Raw genomic sequence first — 19,086 nt, forward strand, 5'->3', positions numbered from 1 at the left:
ATTCAACAACCGAGAAAGCACCTCCATCACCATCACGAACAAAAAGAAGGATAATAGATCACCCTGACTCAACCTCTTTTTACCCAGGAAAAACCTTCAAAAGGACCGTTAATCATCATTGAAAAGGAGGGAGAAGTAACACAAGCACACACCTAGCTAACAAATTGAATAGGCGTACCAATAGCCAATAACACACTAAATAGGAAATCCCAATTCACTGAATCATAAGCCTTTTGGAGCCACCTTCAGCACACAACAAGGCTTACCCCTATTCAGTTGATAACCCCCCATAAGCTCCTGACACAATAAAATATTATCTATTATATACATGCCAGGAACAAACGCGGATTGATTGCCACTAATAAACGAAGGTAACCACACAGGGAGTCTCTCTGCAAGCATTTTAGAGATACATTTATACATAACATTACAATAAGAGATAGATCGGTAATCCTCCATATTATCAGCATCAGCTCTTTTAGGGATAAGCGTGATGGTTGTCGCATTAATTCCACTAGGCAAATAATATGAATCAAAGAAATTACTAACAGCAGCACAAAAGTCCTCACTAACCACATTCCAAGAAGATTTATAGAAATCAACAGAGAATTCATTTGGACTAGGAGCCTTCTCAGACTAATGCCTTCTGAATCTCATCGCGCAAGATAGGCCTATCAAGAGCCTTAACACACTCCTCAGACCAACGAAATTGCACAATGTCGGCAATCCTAGAAGTGAGATCTCTATACCTCACAGTCTGTGCACCCAAGGTACCACGAAAAGAATTCACAGTGACACTAGCCATCTGCTCATGAGTAGTCTGACGAACCCCCTTAGAATCAACCACAGAAAATAAACCACTCCTAATATGATAAGAATGGATACAACCATGAAAATATGTCGTGTTTTGATCACCCAACTCTAACCACCTCATTCGAAACTTCTGCCGAAGAGAAGCCTTCTTCAACCTTCCCGCTGACCAGAAAGCCTCGTGGCCCGAGCAGCCTCCGAATACAACAAAACAGAAGTAGGATCCTTCTCAACCTCAGATTGAGCCAACTTCATTTTCAATCTAGCCTCTCGCACCATATCACCAAAGTAGTAATACACCTACCAAAAGAAGCACATAAAATAGGCTTGAAAGACTTCAAATTCCCATGAAGCTAACTAGAGGAGATACATCAGGATACCACCTCCACATGGAGGAAATAATATCAAGAAAACCATCTGCCTCCGCCCAATGACAAAATAACGAAAAGTAGGAGAAGGACAACTCCTAACATCACCAATAGAAATTAGAAAGGGACTATAATCAGAAATCCCCCAAGGGATTACTTTAACCTTCGTATGAGGAGAAAAAATAGTCCATGCCTTATTAACTAAGAAATGATCCAAACAGTGTAAAATACCTGTCCTCTGAACTTTACTAGTCCAAGTAAACCAATTCCCATGCACACCTAACTTAACGAAATCCGCCTCCAATAAAGCTCTATCAAACTCTTCCATCTCCCCACTTTAGGACATCCACCATGGGCCTTCGAGTGATTACGAATAGCATTAAAATCCCCCATAACAACACTAGAAGTCTGCCAAGCAGAGCACGCATCAACTAAGCATCGCCCAAAGATTCAAAGAATACACTGCTCCCTCACCAAGTTAGAGGCATAAACCACAACAATATTCACTCGAGCATTAGAAGTAACATCCACCAAGGAACCAATAATACACTAGTCCTCAATGACAACAGGGAAAAAATCGTACACATTACTACGCCACAAAACCTAAATTCGACCAACCCCACTAGAATTTTAACTACAAACACTATTCCAAGACTCCCAAAATATTATAAACATAGAATCAAAATTCTCCTGCTGAACCATAGTCTCAAGCAAACAACAGAAACTAACAGAAAAAGAGCAGAGAAAATCACTAACTACCCTACTTTTCACAGGATCATTCAAACCCCGAACATTTAAAGAACACCAAATTATGAGGAAGGAAAGGAGCCACCCCGAGCCAACACCATTGAGGAAATCCCCGACTCAGCAATACCACCACTATTCACCTCCCAAATACCCATAGGACTCGAGTTCGAAGGGATAATAACCAAAGCACAAGGGTGAATACTCTCATCACCTAAAACAACAAACTGATTAGGCCCATCAAAATGATTCATAACCATCAGATCCGGACTAAAGCCACCCCGACCATCTTTAACAATCCGAGAACCACTCATAGACCAACCATGACTACGACAGGTAACCATAATGAAATCATCATCATTGGGGCCATTATTACACAACATCTCACTAACACCATCCCGCACACCCACACACTCATTTGAAGGAACAACACCTTCATTCAAACTAATACTCGATGCTTCCTTAACCTCTGAATTTTTTAGGCTCCACCACTACAGGAACACTAGAAGGTTGTACCTTCCCACAACCTCCCTCACTATGCCCAAAGGAACCACAAGTTGAACACTTATGAGGCTTCCAGTCATACGACACAGGCACAACAAACTCTATCCTCTCATCTGAACAGTAACCATAGAAGGAATCATAGAAGTCCCATCCACTTCCACACACATTCGAGCATAAGATAAACGTGTCCTTTCTCTAGTAGCCTCATCCAGATTAATAGGCTTCCCCACAACACTAGCAATTATTGCCAAACCCTTATAAGTCCACAACTTCAGAGGAACACGAGTTAATTTAATCCACACCAGAACAGAATCAATGATAAAAGTTTCAGGAAAAATACCTAGAAACCATTTCTGAAGCAAAATAGGTTTACCTCCAAGATGCCATGGGCCATTCTTTAAAACCCAATCCCAAGATTCATCACGCAGGAACTGAAACAGAATCAACCCATTGTCAAGGAGAGTAATAGAAAGTATCTCCACTCGACCCCAAATCCTTTGAATAAGACAAGAAATCATCAGATAGGGAAACCGTGCATAAACAAATTTACCCACCAAGGATCTCCCTACCAGGTCCTTACCAATTCCCAACACTTCATTTGAAGGACTCACATGAAGGCTACGAACCAACACGCGACTCCTTTAGACCCGAAGAATCGGTGCCAGAACTCCCACGAGTGCCCCCACTACTCCGATTCAGATCGTAAGGACCGACCCGATTTCCCTCCAAACCAAACTTATCGAGCACTAAAAAATATGTTTTGGATTTTGTATGTTATGGCTTCCGCTGTGCCTTAGAGTTTTCATCCCTACAGTTACATACTCTTAAAGTATACTGAGTTATATACTATTGAAGCCTCTTATAAATAACCTTGGATTTTATTTTACTGGATAGAGTTATACAAATCTAAAATATAAAATAACAAATTATTTTATTAATAATCAATAAATAGTTTATTTCTTTCAAACCACAAGTTTAGGGCATATAACTCAACAATTAGGTGGGCCTCACTTTCATAAATTGGATTGCACTCGTTTGTATTATAGATTGGTAAACGAGGCCATAATTCAATAACAAATAACATGGAAAAACTGAGCATAGTAATTATAATAATTATCAGGAAAAAAAATACATTTTAAGTCATTGAGTTTTTTAAAGTAGGTGCATTTGGTCCTTGAAGTTTCAAGTGAGTTTAAAGAGTCATTTTTTTACCATAAGAGCAGTTAAAATAAATAGATTTGTCCAAGTGAACTTTGTAATTGTTGATGTGGCTTGCTTACCAAGCTGATATGGTTTGATAATTCATGTTTTTTTTTAAAATAACCCTAAAGTGTTGCGTGAGCTTTGAACACCGTCTGTCAGAGATGTTATTCTCCATTCATCAACTATCAAAGATGTTTTTCTCTATCAATCTACCATCGGCTATTAGAGACGCAATGAGGCTACTAGAGTTTAGCTAATAAATTATCAGAGTTCATCGTTCAGGCTTCTTCGAACTTGATTCAAACCTTAAAGTTGTGTAAGACAAGATCAAAATAATTTCCTTTATTCTCTAACATTGTTCTTTATTTTGGTTAGTATCTTTTTTGTGTGTGATGTTTAGCTTTGCAATGTTTGCTGATTTTTTTTAATAACATTAGGCTCTATCTTTCTTTTGTTTTCTTTTAATAGCATTAAGCTCTATCTTTCTTTTATTTTCTTTTTGAAACAATATATTGCTTTTCTTTTCTTTTTAGTGTGTGATTCTTATTGTAATTTTAATGATGTTTGTATACGTCATGTACATCAAAGTCGTTGGAAAGGATTCTTTTTTCAGTCGGTCGGAATCAACTTGTGCTTACCTTTAAATGGGGTGTCGTTGAATGCTTTTCATTTTCTCACAATTGATCAAAATTAGTTCAAAGCTTCGTTGTTGGTCGAAGCTTTGGCAATCTTTTATGATTCACTGATGGTTGATTGAATGCTTCTTTTTCTGGCTTAGGTGGGTTGTAAGTCTCAGTCTATTTTTCGTTTGCGTGTATGGACTAGGTTGAAATTATGGGTTATTTTTTTCTTGTCAAAAGATAAATTTTTCTAAATCAGCTCTTATTATCTCACCAAATATTTCACTTTCTTCCCAGTCTTTTTTGCAGCAATTTTTCGATGTTTGCTTGGCTGATAAGTTGGGTCTTTATATACCATAGTACTGAAAATGTGCTAACTTACTTAGCTTAATTCACGACCATTCCTAGATTTTATATGTTTATTTAATGATATTACAGGTCTTGATCCTCTAGGAGGTAGAACAGAGTGTTAGAGTCGAAACGGTGCCAAAACAAAGCTCAAATTCATCAATGGGGAAAGAAGGAAGAAAAATGACCAAAGTGCCCCATAGAGCCAGTGCAACAGTGTCGCACTGGATGCTTTTTCCTATGATTTTGAGAGTTTGAGAGAGTTTCACTATGTCGCCCTGTGGCACCGCGACAATACGAAGTTTGACAGAAGAGGGCATGCATGTGCAACGTAATGATGTTGCGAAAGGTGCAACTTTGTGCTTTGACTAGGGGGTCGATTGCTCCTTGGCGCAGATGCAGCTGCGTGTATATAATGATTTTAATCTGATGTCACTGATTATCACGTCGTTTTTCCTAATTCTACTCTCCATCTTTTCCTTTCTACTGTATTAATTTGTGTACTCGTTTGGGACTGAAGGAAATCGATCATGAGGATTTCCATGAGCAGTGGAAAGATCATTCCAAATTACAATCATATATGAACTTTACAAATTACAGTCATAAACGAAAACATACGGTTATGCATTCATTACAAAAATTATAGCATGAAAATACAAATAATCAAGGAAAAATCTACACACATTTGTCGATTCATTGCCAAGCTCCTTGATCACGAATGCTCAAACACAACAACCATGAACGCTTGTCCAACGCGACCGCTACACTACACGAACACTGCACACTCAAACTCAGTGATCGCCTCGGTCACGAACACCCCAACAACACGAACAACCTCCACAGAACCTCAACGTTGTCGAGTTGAGTATGACACCACCAAGAAGGCTACCTTGGTATTCTCGGTGTGAGAATCCAAAGGGTGGACTCTGTGTGGACTTGGTTTAAGGCAGACAACGAAGGAAACAAAAATTGTGTAAACGATTGAGCAAGTGGGAGATGATTGAACCTATCGTATAGGTCGATGCCCAATCGTTTAGCAAAAGCTAAGCGATCGTTTAGCTCATTGTTTAGCTGCGTGTTTGTCGCCTACAAATAGTACACGATCGTTTACCTTAGTCAAGCTGTCGCTTAGTAAATCCCATTTACTTAACAACTTCCGTGAGATTAATTTTCGAGAGAAAATTTTTAAAAAAAAATTCAACATTAACCTTACTAAAATTAGGAAAACAATTTTCATTTTATCTCACGGTTACCATGAAACCACCAATAACCTCCCACTCAATTGGCTATTAGAGAAAAAGAATTAATTATCCAATAATTAATGTTATTATAAATATAAATGATAACCAACTTATCATACTATATTTATAAGCTATAGTTTTAATATTTAATCTCATGAAACATATAAACCATAGCTCTTTTTCTATTCTATGGCACTTAATGTAAATCTCATTTACATTAATCCTCCACTAGATGTATCTCATACATTATACCGATCATATCATATATAATCGAATTACTTTTTGTCAATTTGAACATTTCAAATCAACACCAAGAACTGATCCTCAACTGAATCCATTGAGCTACCTAGGCGACCTTATGGACCTGTAGCTCGAAGCTCCAACGATACATGAATAACTGACTAAACTCTTTAGTCACGGGATCCACCATCCGTTAACTATCAGGCACTCCACCAAAGACTGACAACTGAACTTTCCTTACTACAGATATATTATATGTTCATCTTAACCAATCAACAGTGCGACAACCCTTCATAGATCGCTCGTAAGTACAACTCGGCCAATAACCATTATGCCTCTGGAGTTACATCTAACTCCTTAAGTACCACTAATCCCTCTAATGAACATAAGTCATAGTCCTACTATAACTGAGTCCTCTCTTCCAAAGAGAAGCTATGACCACTATGTTCAAGCCCCAGAATCAACCCTTAAGGGAGCAATTTCTCTACTTATCCCTGCTTTAGGAAAGGAGTGAATTCTATATTGTGGATTGAGTTCCCAACTTCTAAATTAGACAAGTCCCAAAAAGGTAGGCATGTTGAGTTGGCAATCTGGCCACTCTCACTCATACTAATCAAAGGACCGCCTTCAAAGGCAGAAGTTTCCAAAACACTTAGGATTGATGTTATGTCACCTATGGTCGTTTAGGTTCATATAAGCCTCTAGTATCAACGACGTTATATACAGAGTCTAGTCACCTCGTGATCGAGTCTTAAACAAACTCTTTGTATAGGACATCCCTACTCGCACGTCTCCACATGAATGGTCAGGATCTACCATCTGTAGTAATTTACAACACTTGCAAACCTCTACAAAGCGGGCCATATCCGTAGTGTCACCAGGATTAGGTATCCCACCTTAATCTTTATACTACAGACCTATTTAGGTTATCACTTAAGGTATGATCCACTTGTATATCACATATACATACTTAAGTTCACATAAGATAACCAAGGAGCTTTGTTTATTGGATATGAGTAAATGCCAGAATGAAATAACAATTATTTTATTCATCAAACAATGTGTAACATTACAAACAACAAGACTCTGGGAGAATTAGGACACCAATCCCAATAGGGGCTTCATCAACTTCATTATTTTGGGTTTCTAAAATAATTAGAGGCTAAGATAAGGGTTATCTATCTTAAATTTAGAGATTTTTTTGTTTCTAATCTTTGTAAACTTATAAGATTGTAACTTGAACTCCGTTGTAACTTTCTGGTTTGAGGACTTTTCTTCTTGAATTTACTCTTCAATTGATTGTGTTTGGGATTATTTGACAAATTAGCCATGCATATTCGATTGATTGCCTAAGGTCGTTGTCTAATAAGTAATCGTTAGTTACTAATCACTAAGAGGCAAAAGATTAAGCTAGGTTGTGTGTTGATTAGGGATTCCATTCAACTAGTATTCTTCTAACTAATCTTGGGTGAAAATTCATATCGAGCAATTAATTAGACAATGAAAATTGGTTGTTTGTCTTAGCATACCCTTGAACTTAATACTTATTAATTCCATGTTTAGGAGGATTCTCATATAGCATGTGTTTAATATGAACCTAGCATTCTAATGGAGATTGATATAGCTTAAACTAGAATGTTGCATGCTTCTCCTTAAAGGACTAATCGATGATTAAGTGAAAAAGATTAGGAAAGATCTTATTAATGCTCAAGCTAGATGCTTTGTTTAATTGATTTTAACACTTGCAAATCATTCCTTATTAGCATTTACACTCCCACTTCGTGCAATTTAATTTTCATGCTTTTACATTTTAATTCGCAATATCAAATAACAAACCTTCCTGTAGCTATCGTACTATAAGCATTTAGAGAAATCGATCATCTCTCTATGGTTTGACCTGTTACTACGCTATACTATCAAGTTTGTGTAGGCACGAAATAATATTTAATTTGATCGATGTGATTCGACACCCTTTTGGGTAGATCATTTACCTTCAAGCTTCTCAAAAAGAAAGAAAGAAGATTTTGATTTTATTTCAGAAAGGGTTTGGAATCTGTCCACAATTGAAAAACCCCTCTTTTCGATAGCCAGAAAGGATATTCTACTTAAAAGTGTTACACAATCTATACCTCTTTACGCTATGGGATGTTTCTGCCTTTCCAAGCAAATTTACACAAATATTACTCGAGCTATGTCACACTTTTGGTTAGACTTCTCTATTACCAAGAAAAAAAATCCGTTGGTTAGCTGGTCCAACTTATGTAAATCGAAGAAGCAGGGTGGCCTTAACTTCAAAGATATTGAGATTTGCAACCAAGTCCTTTTGGCCAAACAAGCTTGGAATATCTTGATCAATCCTCAATGTTTGCTATCTCAAATCATAAAGGTTAATTATTTTCCTAAAGGAGACTTCCTTCATGTTAAAATGGGTTCTAATGCTTCTTTTTTCTAGAAAAGTATAGTTTGGGGTCGTGCTCTACTTGTCAAAGAAATCAGATACCAAGTTGGTGATGGCCAAAGTATCTCTGTTTTTCAACACCCTTGGCTCCCTCGTGAATCTGACCTTCAAGTCTATCTCTTCAAACCCATCGACTTTCAACTGGATAGTTGATGGATTTATTGAAAAAAATCGTGGTTGGAATATTTCTAAACTATAGGCTTTTCTTATTCTTGAAGATGTTCAAACTATTCAATCCATCCCTCTTAGGAGATCTAAGAAAGATTGTTGGTTTGGAAATACTCTAAGAATGGTTTCTATAATATTATAAGTGGTTATCGGCTTGCTTATTTAATCAAATTCCCAGCTTCTCAATCAAATTCTTTTTTAATCTCATCTTGTTGGAAGAGAATATGGGATATTAGAAATCATAGCAAAATAAAACTTTCATGTGGAAAGCTATTAAAAATTTCTTACCAATTAGAAGCTGCTTATTGAGTAAAGAAATTCAGTACTCTGTCTCATGTCCTTGTTACAATCAAAAGGTTGAACATGCCCTCCTCTCCTGTATCCGGCAAAAGGTAATATGGAATTTACTCCAAAAAATTTGAGATCTCACTTTTTCCAAATAAGCCACTAATTGATGTTTAGATTCGATGGAGTTCTTCTCTAAATTCCTTCGAGCCATCTTTTGCTTGTACTGTCAGTTGGGCTCTTATCGAATGACAAAAACTCTATTGTTCATGGGAATTCAGTCCACAGTGCTTTGAACAGATCCTCTAGGATTTCCTCTTATTTTGAAGAATCTTAGATGAAATGGCCAAACAGTACTAAATCTTTTCATCCTCTTCTTGCTCAAGCCTTAAATGCTCGATACTGGTCTCCTCCACCTTCTGGTTTTCTAAAGCTCAATGCTGATGGAGCTTGGAAATCAATACTCTTTTTCAAGCATAGGTAAATGTTGAAGGTGTTGTCATAGCTGCTATAGGAAGAAATGTGGGCTATTTTCAAAATTCAACCCAAATGGAATTTGTCGCAATATGCCATGGCCTCTCGCTTGCGATTGATTTGAGTTTTCTTCACCTCATAATTGAATCAGATTCTCTTATTGCAATAAAATCCCTGAAGAACTGATGCCTCTTCCCAAATGAATCAAGCACATGGATGGATGAAGCTGTTAGAAACCAAGGTAATATGAGATTTCTTTGTCCCACAATGGTTAGAATGGGATGACCAATATGATACTGACTCTCCCCTCCCAATAACTAGCTTTTGGGTTGTGGTTCTCCAAGATGCTTAAGTACCTAATAATGGTATCAGAGCCGGTTGTCGATGTTTTGGAGTGGGGTGTGGCTGAGTAAAGTACCATCGGAGTAGTCGTCGGGACGTCAGCTTTCTAGGATGAGGTATCCTAAAGAATCAAGGTAGTATGTGAGATGCATTTGTCCCACATTGGTTAGAATGGGATGACCATTTTGGGGCGTGGTTCTCTAAGGTGCTTAAGTACCTAACAGAAGCTTCAAAGTCTCTTTGCCAGCTTTTAACCTTCACATTTTGTCACACTCCAAAAGCTTGTAATAATTTAGCTCACTCTTTTACTTCCTTTGATTCACGCTCGTTTCCCTCTTTTTTATGGACTGAGTTCTTTTCTTATTGGCTCTCCTTTCTAACCTAAAATGACTCTATGCCTTAGTTCCTCCTTTCATAAATTTTAAAAAAGTAAACTTAATCTCCAGATCGCGAGGTGGGTAGTAGCTATATCAGAGATTAAAAAGTCCACTTAAACAAATCCGTTATATTTAACATTTTGTTAATATAGAGGGATCCATTAAACCTAATTTAAAAAACTTAAGGACTAAATTAGATTAAATGCACCTATGATAGCTTATTATTATTTTTTAAAGTTGGAATTTCAAAGTCAAATAAAATAAGAACACACACATGGAAAAGAAAATAGAATTTTGGAGATGAGTTTTGTGGTCTCATGGTACCCACACTTCTAATTCGCTTCCTCAGTTGGAGCTTCCAAAATGTTTGGTCCTCTCGATCAAAACTTATCTTTTTCTTTCTCACTCTCGACTCAACCTTTATAAAAACCTCACTTCACAATTCAATAGGATAAAGCTTTTTCAGCAACGTCAATGGAGTTCAGCTTGAAGCTCCCAAACCATCTGCCTCCTACTTATCCTCACAATTCTCTTATTTCACTTCAACGTTCAAGCTTGTTTGGCGATAAACATGTCTCCTTTGCTCCACCCAGACGGAAAGTTATGTTCTCTTCCGGTACTTCTCCAACTTTGTTCTACCCTTTCCAATTTACATCTCCAGCAGTAATCTGGAGCATTCTTTCAACCCATTTGAGGAAAGCCGTGAAATGCAGTGTAGCGCGTTGGATTCTTGTTATGCAAAATCCCTTGTTTGTTTTGAGTGTGTTAACTTCATTTCTCTTCTTCTTTGGTGCATGTCAGTGTCTGTAACTTACAACCGATGTCTATATCGTATTTTGTTTCTTTAAATTATCTGATTCTGATTGTCTTGATTACCCTGTTTCAAATGAGCTCTTGCCCATGTAATTTAAATCCATTTGATTATAGGATTCACCAAGAAGTAACGTAGCTGCAAGATGATCGGGCTCTGTTGCCCTTCTCTTAACATTGTGATTTTCTGATTCCATAATTCAATCATCACAATTTTATGTACATGTTGAAATATAGATGCCTCAACATGAGTCTGATACTTCTATTAGGATCCTTGACTCTTTTTTTGTGTTCTTCTGGCTGACTTATTATGTTCTGAATATCAGCTTTCGGGATATTACAGGCTATATTACAAGGAATTCTGCTCCTTTTCCTTCCACCAGGCACTGTCACAGATATTTTCTTCCGAAAGAAGCTCGGGGCACACGACTCAAAACACCAAGTATATCAGTCGGTTTGATTAATTTTTTTAATTTGGGATTCAAATGTATTGACGGTCTTTTAGAACCTTCATAGAGTTCTTACCTTTTGGCGTTTGACTATTTCAGCATCTGTGAAACCAGTGAATGAGGAATTAGTAGAGGATAAGTCTAAGGATCTCTCAATTAGTGGGGATTCTATTCGTCGACGGTTTCTTCAATTTTACGCTTCCCGTGGACACAAGGTTCTTCCTAGTGCTTCTTTGGTACCTGAAGATCCCACAGTGTTATTGACAATTGCAGGAATGCTTCAATTCAAGCCTATATTCCTTGGAAAGGTATGGCGAATATTAAAGAAGACTGGAATATTCAACCTTGAACTTTTTAATTTGCATGCGGCATTCTTTTATTAATAAAGACAGCAATAGTCAGTTGCTCATTGGCCATTCATTCTGTCTTTCAACAACGGAACCTAGGCTCTGGTGTAATGTGGTTAAGGTCACTCTATGGGGGATATGTCTAGGGAGGAAAAATATTAAGGGGGCTGGATAGTGAATTTTGTTATTTATGGAATATGTTTTGCACTGTTTCCTCCTCCTGAAACACCTTACATAAGAATTTTTGTAATTCCTTCAGTGATCATCACCATAAAGAGAGATTTTTGTAATGTCTTTGGTTTGATGTTTTCTCTTAGTATTAGTGAAAGCTTGCTTCTCACCCAGATAACACCAAAGCCATAGCAACTTTTTAATGACATGACGATTGTACACTTGCTAGGAATTTTATAGTCAATTGATCCAAGCTTTGGGTTTCCTTCTCCTTGTGGTAATGGGATGGCTTATCTAGATATATGTTTATTTTAGTTTTAGAGCTCATTTGTAACCTTCGTTGTAAGATATTGACTGTCAACTTCTTTTTATTCTTTTCTTTTTTAGAAAAAAGAAAAAAATAATAAAAATGGTGTCTTTTACATTTTATTTCTTTGATATCTCATAGATATTATACAGTATATTCTCTTTCGTGTTTGATCCAAAATGCAAATATCATAACTTAAAGAATATATACTTTAGAACTTTAATAAAATTATACATGTGTGCGTATCCTGAACATTTTTGAAACTGGTGTCATGTCTTTCTTACATTGTCTCCTGTATCTGGGTCTTAGAAGAGGAACTTGAGAAGCAACGGTACTTTAAATAGCCTACTATTAAAATAAGAGTTTAGCTTTTGTTTTTAGACTATTCACCGTATAAATTTCAAAATAAGGCACCAAGGTTGTGTACAATATTCACCTTGGGGTAAAAGTATATAACTTTGATTATATCCCGGAAATTCTTTCCTTCATTATCTCTATTGAGCTTTTTTGAAGTTATCATTTTCTCTTTCTTTCTTGACTCCTTTTCTATTGTTGGATTATATTCTTTAGTTGTTTATCTTCCCGAAAGAATAATTGTTTATGTTAAATCTTGAGCTAGTTTGAATTCCATAAGCTTCAACTTCTTCTTCATTGTAACCATCTTTCAGGTACCTAGACTGGTGCCTTGTGCTGCAACTGCACAAAGGTGCATACGTACAAATGATGTGGAGAATGTTGGTCGAACGGCTAGACATCATACGTTCTTTGAGATGCTTGGAAACTTCAGTTTTGGTGATTACTTCAAGAAAGAAGCAATTAAGTGGGCATGGGAGCTGACAACCATCGAGTATGAATGAATAATCACAATGTTTGTGGATTCCAGAAAAAGCTGAAAACATTTCCAAGCTCAGTTATAATTGAAGCATGACCAGATTTCTCGTCAAACACATATTCATACTTCTGCTGATTACATACAAGCTCAAAGTTTCTTGAGCATAAAATTCTAGAATAGGAATATTAGCAAAACTTTCTCCATTTATCTACTAACATTTCTAAGTTAGCTGGACTAATATAGTGTGATCAATAAACATGTCATTGAGTTTAGTGCTTTAGATTTCATTGGATGATGGAGAAGAATTCATTTTATAAATTTTTTCTTGGTTTCTTTTTGTCCGTCCCCCCTCCAGATTTGGGTTGCCAGCCAACAGACTATGGATTAGTATATATGAAGAAGATGATGAAGCTTTTGCAATCTGGCATGATGAGGTTGCAAAATCGAAAGCTTTCAACTTGTTTTGTTTAGTGTATTTTATCCTCTTTCATGAAGCTTATGTCTCTATGATTGTATGTTTCTGTTCTTAAATAAACATTTTTTTCCCTCTTACTTACCTGTTCCGGCAACGTAAAGTTGTTCCTTGTGCAATGTAGTCTGTGACTGGTTATTATTTCTTTCTTTTGTGTTCTTTATGATGTCAAAAGCACTTGTAACCTACTCAACTTCTCTTCATGTAGACAAGTGTGCTTTGGATATTTTTCTCATTACTTGAAGTTCCTTGATGACAATTATTGTAGGATTAATGTATTCAAAATGTTCAATTATTCTTTCTTATTATCTGATTTTTTAAAAATGATTTAATTATGAATGTAGACAAAATAGGTTTAGAAATCTAGAAACCTTTAATATGCTTATCTGATTTTCTTCCAGGTAGGTGTTCCTGTTGATCGTATAAAGAGGATGGGTGAGGATGACAACTTTTGGACTAGTGGCATCACGGGTCCATGTGGCCCATGCTCTGAGATTTATTATGATTTCCAACCTGAAAAGGGGTATTCCGATGTTGTATGTAGTTTTTTCTTTCCCTTTGTCGATTATGTGGAAGGCTGTGAACTCTTTGTCTAGTTCATAGTAGCACTTCATTTTTCCACTAACTTGGAAGAGTTGATATATTTTTTTACAGGATTTGGGGGATGATACGAGGTTTATGGAGTTCTACAACTTAGTTTTCATGCAATACAACAAAAAGGATGATGGTTCCCTTGAACCTTTGAAACAGAAGAATATAGATACAGGGCTTGGTTTGGAGCGCATGGCTCGCATACTCCAAAAAGTATTGTATTTACTCATTGCAAAGTAACTTATAAAGTTCAACGTGAAGTTTCTATTTTTTCCTCACTCATTTTTGTTGGAAAAGTTAGTATTAAAACTTGCTGAACAAGATGGTCTTATATATCAAGTAACTCTGTATTATTTTATGTTGTAATACTTTGCTCTACCCATGTTGACCAACGTTTTCTGATTTCCATTTTCTTGCAGGTTCCGAACAATTATGAGACTGACTTGATCTACCCCATTATACAGAAGGCCTCAGAATTAGCAAATGTGACATATGACACTGCTGATAATAAATCAAAAACAAACCTTAAGGTATGTGTATCTTAGAAGAAACTACACTTGGGCTGTCATTCCACCTAGTTCCTTTTTCCATTGTAAAATTATATCATTACTTCAGTGCTTTTCATTGCTTCTAGATCATTGGGGACCATATGCGTGCAATTGTCTACCTGATATCTGATGGAGTTGTACCATCCAACATTGGGAGAGGATATGTTGTCCGCAGGCTTATCCGAAGAGTTGTTCGTACTGGTAGGCTGCTTGGAATAAAGGGGGATGGAAGAGGCAATATTGATGAGGCATTTACCCCACTTATTGCAGAAAAAGTCATTGCATTAAGCAACCACATCGACGAGGATGTAAAAGGTAGAGCAGGACGCATTCTCGAGGAGCTGAAAAGGGAAGAACTTAGGTTTGTACAGACCCTAGAGCGAGGAGAAAAGCTGCTAGAAGAAATGCTAGCTGATGCATTGGCGAGTGCTAAAGAGGGTGGAAGGGTTCCTTGTTTGACTGGCAAAGATGCATTTCTGTTGTATGATACATATGGCTTCCCGGTGGAGATTACCACAGAAGTTGCTCAAGAGCGTGGTGTAGTAGTTGATATGGAGGGTTTTGATATTGAGATGGATAATCAGAGGCGGCAATCTCAGGCTGCACATAATGTTGTTAAACTTGAAGTTGGAGAAGGTGCAGATATCATGGAAAATATCTCTGACACAGAATTTCTTGGATATGATATGCTGTCTGCTAAAGCAATCGTGGAGAGTCTTATTGTGAATGGTAATCCCGTTTCACAGGTAGCAGAAGGAAATGATGTAGAAATTTTGTTGAACAGGACACCTTTCTATGCGGAATCTGGTGGTCAGATAGGTGACCATGGTTTCATCTATAATTCAGAAGGTGAAAACAGTCAGAACGTAGTAGTGGAGGTAAAAGATGTACAAAAATCCGCGGGCAGCATATTTGTTCACAAGGGTACCATCAAACAGGGAGTTCTAGAGGTTGGAAGAGAAGTGGAAGCAGCAGTAGATGCAGAGTTGAGGCAGGGAGCCAAGGTAGCTTTATGGAAGATTTTGTAGACGAGTAGTTTGCACTATTTTGCTAAATCTATTATCATTTAATTCACGTGCTTGCCTCCAAAGAGAGTACACCAGGTCATTGTGTTATCACTCAGAAATCTTGTGCGTTAATCTTTTGGAGCAGCTTTTATGAGAAGCCCACCTGACTTGCTTTGTATTTTTTCTAGGTTCATCATACTGCTACGCATTTGCTACAATCTGCACTTAAGAAGATTATAGGCCAAGAGACATCTCAAGCTGGTTCCTTGGTCGCCTTTGACCGGCTCAGATTTGATTTCAACTACCACCGACCTCTTGTTGATGCTGAGATCATGAAAATTGAGGAGCTAATCAATGGTTGGATTGGAGATGCAGTGCTTCTTCAAACTAAAGTTATGCCTCTTACTGATGCCAAAAGAGCTGGGGCTATTGCTATGTTTGGAGAGAAGTATGGAGAAGAGGTTAGTTTCATACCATGTCTTCAAGGGTTAGTTTGGATCATTTCACAATTTAGGCACATCATCATTTACCAGAAGACAACTGGCTTGACCATATTGTAATGTAATCTAAATTGAGTTGATCTCTAGGAGAAACGAGCTGAAGCTTTAAATAAAAAAATTTAACTCTGGCTAAAGGAAGGATTCATTTTTCCCTCTCAAACAACACAGAATCTTATGGTGGTTAGCCAGAAATCAGCAGTTCATCTGAGTTTGATATAAATATATTTATCTGGATGAACTGCATGGAATGTGTTTCTTAACATTGATCTCTATTGTGTTATAAACAAGATTTAGATTTGTGTACATCAGTTATAGAGTTTTAACTGTACATAATTTACTATGAAGGACGTCCCTATCTTTGTACTGATATGTTATAGGCTTCTAGGTACGTGTTGTTGAGGTTCCTGGTGTATCAATGGAGCTTTGTGGTGGAACTCATGTATTCAACACTTCAGAAATACGAGGCTTTAAAATAATCTCAGAGCAGGGCATTGCATCTGGAGTTAGGCGAATAGAGGCCGTGGCTGGTGATGCTTTCATTGAGTACGTTAATGCCAGAGACTACCATATGAAGCGGCTGTGCACCATGCTCAAAGTATGATCTCACTTACATGCTTAAAGTTATGCGCCACTGGAAAAACTTCTTGAATTATTAGTTTTAACTTGATTGGTGAATAATGATATTAGTAGGTTGGAATGTCTTAAATCTGATATCTGGCAGTTCGAGCGACCAAATAAGGGAGTCTCGTCATTGACCCTAGGATTTAGAGAAATGTGTTATATAAACTCTCTAAACCTAAAGGTGGTGCCTCTGACTCTGTAATCTGAATTATTCTCTCTAGTAGTAAATTGTTCTCCCCCCGCCTGTGGATGTAGCTAACACACTGTTAGTGAACCATACAAATCTTTGTGTCGATTCTCTATTGTTTACACTTTCTGCCCATCTTTATTTATCAATTTCATAATAGAGAACTTCACTTTTCCCTGTGTTCAGGTAAAAGCTGAAGATGTTACGACCCGGGTGGACAATCTCCTTGAGGAATTGCGGATAGCAAGAAATGAAATATCTAATTTGCGTGAAAAAACTGCAGTCTTTAAAGCATCAAGCACTGCTAATAAGGCAATTCTGGTTGGAACTTCAAAAGAGATCAGGTGAACATAAACTTCACGAAGTATTCATTCCCATGTAGTCTGTCACTAGATAGACTGCCACATTGTTTAGTTAAACATCCAACTATTTATTTCCTTATTTCTTCATAAAGTTCTAGACATTTTGAAAACATTTTTCCAATTAACTTAACAAATGAAAATATCTTTCACAGGGTACTTGTTGAATACATGGATGATACCGATGCAGATTCATTGAAAACTGCAGCTGAGTTCTTGATAGACAATCTTCAAGATCCAGCAGCTATAGTACTAGGCTCCTGTCCGGGCGAAGGAAAAGTGAGTTTAGTTGCAGCATTTACACCAACTGTTGTTGATCTGGGAGTACAGGCAGGAAAGTTCATAGGATCTATAGCTAAGTTATGTGGTGGGGGAGGGGGTGGCAGGCCCAATTTTGCTCAGGCAGGTGGAAGAAAACCTGAGAACTTGTTGGATGCACTCGAAAATGCTCGATCAGAGCTTATCCGGATTCTGTCTGAGAAGGCAAGCTAGAACTCATCCGAATCGCAAACATGGAACACATTTGTGGGCACAGAACTTGTATCCTTGAAAATGTCTATGGGAGAAGGCAACAATTCAAATTCTTACATAACAGGAGCCTCCAAACTAGTACAGTACCCTTGGAAGAAGCAAGTACGTAAAATGTAATACATCACCAGTCAACTTTGAGAGTTTCTTGTTGCTCCATGATTCTTGATTCTTTGAATGAAGCTCTCATACGAATTTGGAAAAAGAGAGTACAAAAATGATGAACAACTGTCTCTGCAAGAACCAATGGTTATCCACTGTTTCACAAGAAGAATAAGTTTGTTTTGTGTTTAAATTGGGATTTTTTTAGTTGATTGAGTCCAAATTATTAATCTGTTTAACTAACTTTATGTAAACTAAAATTTCGATTTTTTTTTTTTTTTTTTTATAAAAAAAAAATATTAAATGTGAAAAGAAAAAGAAAAAGAAAACTGGAAATTCAATTGATTATTCACATATCATTATAACAAAATATTACAAAAATTATCTATTTACACCATCTAAATTTAGGGGTTGTGTCAATTTAAATCCCGAACTTTCATAAGTGTGAGGAAAGGGTTGTTGAGACTTTCAATTAAATGAATATTTATATTTTACCAATCTACACTACTAATATCTTATAGTAAATCAGGTCGAACCAAATCATAGGAAACTGAATTCAATTCACCTAGGCTAGATTTATTGGGGATTCAAATTGGCTAAATAAGAAAAATAAATTAAAATAAAAGATGCATAAAGAAAGAAACAAAATCTTACTAAGGTTTTTGATAATCAATTCAAGCATCCAAGCTTCCACTTATTCAAAAAAGTCAGATAAGTTTAATTCCCCTAGATATATTGATTATAACAAAACATTATTATAACCAACTCTGTTTATCTAGTTAATTGGGCACGAGTGTTCCATATCAAATTGACAATAAACAAGCACAATGAAAGACTAAGACAATCAATTAGGGGAAATAACTACACCTAAACAATTTCATTTCTCTTTTCATACAGTCTATCATGCAAGCTATGTAACAATGGAGAAATCATAGAAAACACATACGTGAGTCAACTCTTATGCTACTAAAATTAAACAATCATTCAAGACAATTATGGATCTTGAAATCATGCTTAGTAGTGATACAAATAATCAACACAATTGAGGAGTCAATTCAATCAACATAGAATCC

The 19,086-nt window shown here is 36.8% G+C and overlaps 1 protein-coding gene across 1 annotated transcript; it reads left to right on the top strand.

Moving 5' to 3' along the window:
* Positions 1 to 10,513: 10,513 nt before the first annotated feature.
* Positions 10,514 to 18,220, top strand: LOC120088189 (alanine--tRNA ligase, chloroplastic/mitochondrial). The gene is made up of 13 exons (XM_039045304.1): positions 10,514 to 10,798; positions 11,336 to 11,434; positions 11,541 to 11,749; positions 12,935 to 13,113; positions 13,454 to 13,532; positions 13,972 to 14,106; positions 14,225 to 14,374; positions 14,581 to 14,691; positions 14,796 to 15,713; positions 15,905 to 16,177; positions 16,602 to 16,811; positions 17,211 to 17,368; positions 17,539 to 18,220. Exons 1-13 carry the CDS (start codon positions 10,657 to 10,659, stop codon positions 17,873 to 17,875), a joined length of 3,000 nt encoding a protein of 999 aa, XP_038901232.1. The 5' UTR covers positions 10,514 to 10,656; the 3' UTR covers positions 17,876 to 18,220.
* Positions 18,221 to 19,086: the final 866 nt, after the last annotated feature.

Source organism: Benincasa hispida, chromosome 10, assembly GCF_009727055.1.
Source record: "Benincasa hispida cultivar B227 chromosome 10, ASM972705v1, whole genome shotgun sequence".
Lineage (NCBI taxonomy): Eukaryota > Viridiplantae > Streptophyta > Magnoliopsida > Cucurbitales > Cucurbitaceae > Benincasa > Benincasa hispida.